General features: G+C 47.8%; 1 protein-coding gene across 1 annotated transcript in view; it reads right to left on the bottom strand.

The window, feature by feature from the left end:
- Window positions 1-2,209: 2,209 nt before the first annotated feature.
- The window catches only part of GAD2 (glutamate decarboxylase 2), an 81,391-nt gene continuing 75,803 nt past the window's right edge, over window positions 2,210-7,797 (bottom strand). The window contains exon 16 of the mRNA XM_082385453.1: window positions 2,210-6,666. Coding sequence (XP_082241579.1) covers window positions 6,616-6,666 — 51 coding nt within the window. The 3' untranslated portion in view covers window positions 2,210-6,615. The remainder of the gene's footprint in view (window positions 6,667-7,797) is intronic.

The following is a 7,797-nucleotide window of genomic DNA, read 5'->3' as shown; positions in this document are numbered from 1 at the left end:
GATCTTCCCAGACCAGGGCTCGAACCCGTGTCTCCTGCATTGGCAGGCAGATTATCAACCACTGCGCCATGAGGGAAGCCCCCAAAATTTATTTTTTAAGCTTCTAAGAAGATAGATAACTGGTTGCATCAGATTGTGTTCTGGGTCTCAGAGCACAGAAACTGCCATCGAGGGCACCAACGTCCAGGTAGACGGCTGAGTCCCAAACATCTCAGCTCACTTGGCGGCACTCACTTAGAGACTTGGACATGCACGCTGGATTCCAGGTAGCTCAGATATACACCCACGACTCAACACGACAATAGCTCATCTCACTCTGTCAAAAGAAAACATCTTCTTCCAAACCTCTTTTTCCAGATCCATTAATTCAAATGATTTCAGCTAAGTGTTTAAAGCCTCCATGAGCAAGTGTAATATATTCTCTTTCTTCTAACATCTTGAAAAGCATCTAAGCTGATGAAGGAATTGTAATTGGGGTGAAGGGACTTCAGAAGTTTAAAAAATAATGGTACAGTTTTCAAAGTGCCTTCACATGTACCTTAAAAGCCCTGTAATGGGAAATAATAAAGAAATTTTTTTGGCTACACCATGCAGCATGTGGGATCCTAGTTCCCTGACCAGGGATCATACCTGTGCCCCCTGCATTTGAAGAGCAGTCTCTTGCCCACTGGACCACCAGGGAAGTCCCAACAGTAAGTGTTATTGATTCTATTTTATAAATGAGAAAAGTCAGGAGGAGACACTAGATGTCAGGACTTCTGACTTGTATCATGGTTTTGTGCCCTTTCGTGCTATAATGTTGCCTCTGGAAAAAAAGGAAGATATTACTGTTTTATTCATTTAACAGTCCTGCTGTGATGATTAAATTGAAAGTTTCATATGATTGGGTTTGGTATAGTGATTACTTTAATTGCTTTGATTGATCGAGAAAAATATGGTCCCTGCTTCCCCTGTGAAGGAGCACGTCACAGGAAAACCATCACTGGACTGAAGTCAGACCAGCTGGGTTCAAAACCTGGCTCCTGGGCTTCCCTGGTGGCGCAGTGGTTGAGAATCTGCCTGCCAATGCAGGGGACACGGGTTCGAGCCCTGGTCTGGGAGGATCCCACATGCCGCAGAGCAACTGGGCCCGTGAGCCACAACTACTGAGCCTGCGCGTCTGGAGCCTGTGCTCCACAACAAGAGAGGCCACGATAGTGAGAGGCCCGCGAACCGCTATGAAGAGTGGCCCCCGCTTGCCGCAACTAGAGAAAGCCCTCGCACAGAAACGAAGACCCAACACAGCCAAAAATAAATAAATTAATTAATTAAAAACAAAAAACAACAATAAAAAACCTGGCTCCTTCTTCAATTAGAGTTTAGCCACCTCTCAGAGCCTTCACTTCCTCATCTAAAAAATTACGACAATTCAACCCACATTGTGAGTGGTTATTACAATCAAATGAAGTATATAAAGGCATGATCTCAAATAAAAAGTTCTAAAGCAAAATTTATTATTATCATTGTAGTTGCCCTAAGAATAATTCCACTTCAAGAGGTCTTCTGGCTCCTGTAGATGGAGGGAAGGTCTTCAGGGCCCCAAGGTTACTACCTCCCAGATCTCCAGAGCTGAAAGCAAGCTTGGACGTTATCATGACTCAGGCCTCCATGAAACACAGGACTGCTCTGTAGGCCCATGTCCACTCAAGGTCATACCCTGGAAAGTGAGAAAACCAAGCTGAGGGTGCACATGTGGTCCCGCTCCCCAGGCTGATTCAGTCGGTCATTGTGAAAGAAGTGACCGCCGGGGGCAAAGGCCAGTCAGCTGAAAATGGAATCAAACCCAGGCTTCAGGCTTCATTCCCAATGCCCAGCTTCGGAGGCCTGGTCAGTCTGTCAGGTCCTCAGAAAACGGTGAGGTCACCCAGGTCAGGCTGACCAGAGGGTTAGCTCAACTGCCCTTGCTGCAGACCCAGGAGGGAAGGGGAGCTGGGAGGGAAGAAATGTTATTTTCTTGAGCAGGAAAACAAGACACATTTCTGACCGTGGGCACTGCCCTTGCTGCGCTTCTTACCTAGAGCTAAGTCAGAGGTGCCGGGTTCTGGCGGGTGTACGAAGCTGCTCTCGACCCTCAGGCCCGGGGCCGTGGTTGGTGTGCACAGCTGCGAACGGCCCTCCCCGCCCTCCCCCCGTCCTCTGCGCACCACCCCTCTTGCTCACACAGGATTCGCGGCCTGGGTCGCTTACAGACGCACGGGGTGGGCGGCAAACTCTAAATTCATACCACAGCTATTGGCCTTCACGGGAACGATGGGAAAATCAAGTTCTCAGAGAAGGTATCATGCCTGTGAAAAAAATGAGCACAGAATCGTGCCCAAGTGTGTCACAATGCTGCTTCTCTTCGACGGTTAGAGCCGCTCTCAGCCCTCCACCCATTCCTGAACCAGAATTCGTAAATGTTTGTTCCTTTTGGCAATCCCCAATTTACAGAAGGGTTTTTCTTTTCTTTTAATATGAATTTTATTTCCAAGTACTTTTCAACTCCTGGATTTCCATTTGGTTCTTTTTGTAACTTTACTTTTTTTTTTTTTTTTTTCTGGCCGCACCGCGTGGCTTGCGGGATCTCAGTTCCCTGACCAGGGATTGAACCTGGGCCACGGTAGTGAAAGCCTGGAATCCTAACCACTAGGCTACCAAGGAATTCCCCAGAGGGGTTTTCTTCTAACATTAGCTTCGAAAGCTATTTTAGAGCCCAGAGCATTTTCTCAAAGGTCCCACGTGGTTATCAGGAGGCGAGTTCAGCCCACGAATGCTCACTCTGCCCCCAGGAAGCTGAACTACTGATTAATGAGTTTGTATCAGTTTTAACGTCTTGCTGGAGGAGGTCACAAGGGCCTTGGCAGGAGTAGGATACAGTTAGGCAGAATTTTAGAATAGGAGGGCCTTCAGACTTCCAATCTCCCTGCCCTTCATGACATTCGTTCCCCTCGTGCTGTCAAAGGCCCTGGCTGAAGTTACCCAGGCCAGCTAACGCCTCAAAATGACCAGAACCAGGTCACGTGTGACATACGGGGATGTAGAGGGAAGGATTCTGATGGTATTGCTACAATTAGGGTCCACCCTGCCCAGCTCCCAGGTCCAAAATGTACATTTTTAAAAACAGAGCACATTTTAAAACAAATAAGTGACTGACTGAAGGCATCTCCAATCCGGGTGGTGTGGAGACGCGTCCTCTGGACCAGGGACGCCACAGCGTCCACACTGGACGCCCCCTCTCGGCACTCAGCCATCGTCACTGGCCCAGCTGGCCAGCTTCTTTTCCTCCCGGTATTAACCACAGGTTAAGCTTTCAAGGCAACTCAAAGGCAGTTGTCCACTGACACCAGGGCAAGGGTCCTGAGCCTTGGCCACCTGTGAGAATCTCCCGGAGGGTTGACAATCCAGATCCCGGATCTGCGGGGCCAGACGTCACGCCTCAGTGGGGCTCTAAGCCCCCAGGGGCCTCTCAGATGCGGCCCCCCTGGAACCACTGATTCACAGACCACACTTGTGACTTCGGAGCTTGCACCTCTCAGACTCGACACTGAAATATCAAATTGTCACCCAGATTTCCCACTGGACCCCCGGGGGTCTGTGTGACAACCAGTGGCAGTGTGACGTCATTCCCAGGTGAAGTGCTGAGCGACGGAGTCGGAGCCCCTGGACACCCACAGCCCTCCCCCGCCCTGGAGGGAGGGTCCCAGGCCCCAGGGAGGCGCGGCTGTAGGGCTCGAGCAGGTGCCAGGTCTCCAGGCTCCCGCCCCCCACCAGCATCTCCCAGGGGCGCTGCACTTCGCAGACCCCGGCACAGAGCCCAGCCCCAGGGTGCAGCAGCTCAACCAAGGGCAGGGCGGTGGAGTGAGGGCACATGCGGGCCCCCAGCTGTGAGCCCCCACTGCGGGCTGATGCCCACTGGTCACCGCCATGCCTTCAACCACCAACACAAGGAGGGAAGATGCTACGTTCCCGTTTAGATTTTAGAAACACGCAGTGCACGGGGGAGAAGGTGGTGCTGTCCCCCTTTGGGGGCGGATGAGCCACCTGTGGGGTGACCGTGCACCCCTGGTGTACATCAGATGATGATGGTGTACCCCTCAGGGTGGTCATGCCCATCTTGGGATGGGCGTGCCCCATTAGGGGTGGACGTGCATGTCTTAGTGTTGATGTGCACCATTTGGGGTGCCCGTGAACCCCCTAGTGTACATCAAAGGATGCTGATGTACCCCTTAGGGTGGACCGCACCCCTTGGGGTACATCAGATGATGATGACGTACCTTTTGGGGTGGACATGTACCCCTTGGGTGGACGTGCACCTCTTAAGGTAGACCTGCACCCCTTGAAGTGCACATGCACAGCCTGGTGTACAGCCAGGGAGGATGCTGTCCCCCTTGGGGGGTGCTAGGGTGCCTCGTGCGGTGCCCGTTCACTCCCTGGTGTACATCAGATGATGATGATATACCTTTTGGGGTGGACGTACACCATTAGGTATGAAATTGCCACACTTGGTTTGGACATGAACCCTTAGGGTGGACATGCCCCCCTTGGGACGGATGTGCACCTCTTAAGGTAGACCTGCACCTCTTGAAGTGCACGTGCACAGCCTGGTGTACAGCCAAGGAAGGGGCTGTCCCCCATGGGGGGGTGGCCCTGGTGCCCTTTGGTGTACACAGTTGTGTATATGCACTGTGTACACCAAGTTCCTTTGTGAACACATAGTACGTACACAGTTGTATATATATTTTGTGTATCCAAAGTTCCTTTGGGTACACACGTTATATACACAGTTTTTTACATAGGTGCTGTCCCCCTTGGGGGGATGGTGCTCTGGCTGATTCAATCAGCCCCTTGGATCGCATGACTCCCATAGAGTAAACCAGCCCCCTAAATCACGTGACTCCCATTAACTCAATCATCTTTCTTAAATCTCCTGACGCCAGGGGGTGGGCTGTCCCCTCCTGGGGTTCAAGTCTCTGAGCCACCTAACAGATTTTCAAGACCCTTTGAGGACAGGCAGAGTCAGGGCCCTACTGTATAGCTGTGCAGGGTGCAGGGCTCACCGCTAGGGGGAGATAGTCAGCCCATGCTGTGCACGGTGCCTCTGGAAATACGTAAATATGTAAAACAGCAGCTCTGGCATGAAGTCTTCTTCATCTTTAAACTCTCTGTCCCTGGCAAACAAGAGATATACAGTAAATCTTTGTTGAATCAATCAGGAGTTTTGTTTAGTTTTTTTAAACAAGGTTGACAGCTCCTTTCTCTCACAAACATTTTGTCCATTCAAGCAGTCTTTGACAAAGCCACAACCCTAATGGGACATTTTAATCTCTCTCTCTCAAAACCAGACATACAGAGCAGAAACTATATGGATATTTAGCGTTCAAGCAAATATTTATTAGATGCCTATCATGTTTCAGGAACTGCTCTATAGGCTCAAGATTAGAGCAAAGGAAAGAATAAGCAAAAATCCCTGGTATTGCAGCTATATTCCAGTGAACATAGAGGATTTAAATGGCAATTTTACAATTAGATTACATATTCATGTATATAAGTATCATACATAACATACAGATATAAACCTTGAAAATTCTGTACATATATAAAATGGTAATTTTATATCTACATATGTATGTGCACATATATTGATATATGTGCATACATACATACATATACACACACATAGAAATTTGTATCCATATACAAGTGACCATTAATATTTATGTAGTTAATCATATACTTGGCTAGACAGTAAATGTCACTAAAGTCTATTATACAGGCTCCATTTCCAACTATGGTTCACTACAACTAGAAAGTAACAAGGGGATAGCCCAAAACAACTCACCACGTGAAAAGTAAGAGTACTATATATTCTTCTACATCTTTCGATATAGATCAGTATATTTCATGTGTAAAAGAAAAATCAAAACTAAAATTACAGACAGTTAAGAAGTCAACGGCAATGAAAATATATTAGTATCTATGGAAAAGGGGGAAAGCTGTACACAGAAGAAAATCTGTAGACTGAAATGCGTTTACTAGGAAAGGTCAAGACAGTGTAAAATTAGGGAAGCCAATTAGAAGGTGACTGCTGCCTTTGGTGTGAGGGGGCAGCTTTCTCCAGCCCGTGCCTGAGGCTGATGAAGGTGGAACGAGATTCTTCCTAAGCTGTGTGGGGTGTGGGAGACGAAGACTCATGGATTCTGTCCCTTCTTGCCGAGGCTTTCCATGCTCATGTGAGTCACCGCTTTGCAGCAAAGGCAGCTGCAGTGGCGTCTGTCCGCCTGGGGTCCTCTGTCTCAGGTGGCTACAGCTCGCCAGCTAATAGGTGATTATCTGATCTGCCCCTGGTGGGCCCTTCTCTAAATCGAATCCAATAAAGTCCTTATACACGAGTTTACTGGAGTAAAACCTTCTCCCAGTGTGCTCCAACCAACCCCTGGCTCTTTTTGCAGAAGTGCCTGGTCTCAGTGGATGTTTTATTTAAACAAAGAAACCCCAAATCAAAGCCCCCTTAGTTTATAGGAAGAGCTACCCAGGGTAGCAAACAATCACATTTATAACGAATATGTGGATCTGGTTGACTTGCCCGCAGCAATTCCATCAGGAGGTGATTCTAATACCGCAGGCAGGAAGGGCAGTCACAGCGCAGAGCTGCGGAAAGAAGAGAACAGTCACTGGCTGCTTCCTATTGCCAAGGGCCTTACAGATATTTTCTCGTTGAAGTCTTTCAATCCCCTGCAATAAGTATCACTAACCCAATTTTACAGATGAGGAAAAGACATTCAGAATTTACCTGAGAAAAGACAATCTATTACTGAGGAATAGGGAATTTGTCAGGAAGAATGGAAGGGGCTTGTGGCATTTTGCAATATCTGCTTCAGAGTCAGAATGAGTCCAAGACAAAAGAATTAAGCCAGGCCTTGCCTGTTCCTCCATCCCTGGATTCCCTCAGTGAACACTGCTCTAATTATCAGATTAATGGTGTCAGTGGGTTGGAGACCATCACGCAGTGGATTTACTCCTAGACTGAATCATTTCATAATAAATTATCATAACTTGTTGTGACAGGAGCAGCGAGAATCAATCAATACCAGAATTTAATTTCCCACCCATGCCTAACTAGAGATGCTCATTCTGGAGAGATATTTTACCTGAAACTCTATCCACCCTTTTAAAAAAGTGAAGTGAAGGGATGCTTTGTTTTTGCAACTTTAACAAGCACATACACAGAAAGAAGGAAATGCTTTCTTTACTTCTTGGCTGCTAGGGAATAACGGGAAGCGTCTGCTCTTTCCTGAAGATACACCAGCCTGAGCCCAGCCAGCTGTGGAGATGCACGGTGAGGGGTGGTCTCTCCGTCTAGAACATGTCTCAACAGTACAGAGGGAACGGACACCTTACGCAACACTTTTTTTTTTTTTTGGTGGTGCCACCCACTGCTTGTGGGATCTTAGTTCCCCAACCAGGGATCGAACCGGTGCCCTCGGCACTGAGAACGTGGAGTCCTAACCCCTGGACCGCCAGGGAAGTCCAGCAACAATTTAAATAAAATGAATACTAACGAAAATCCCTCTTCTTTACGATCTTGATCTCCACCATCCTAAAGCAGTTATTTAAGGAAAGAAAGAGAAGGCAAAAGCCTTAGCAGCAAGATTTCCTTTGGCCCAACTAAAATGTGAATTGAAAGAAACTCTTGGAATCTCTCCTTTTCTCGAGTTTGTGTAATTGAGTTTCCTTGGAATTCACAAAGTTACCGTGTTTAAGTAAATTAAAATTCCTCTT

The sequence above is a fragment of the Balaenoptera borealis genome (assembly GCF_965194805.1).
Source record: "Balaenoptera borealis genome assembly, chromosome: 3".
NCBI classification, from domain to species: domain Eukaryota; kingdom Metazoa; phylum Chordata; class Mammalia; order Artiodactyla; family Balaenopteridae; genus Balaenoptera; species Balaenoptera borealis.
Note: the sequence above shows the minus strand (reverse complement) of the source record. Positions and strands in the feature narration are given on the sequence as shown.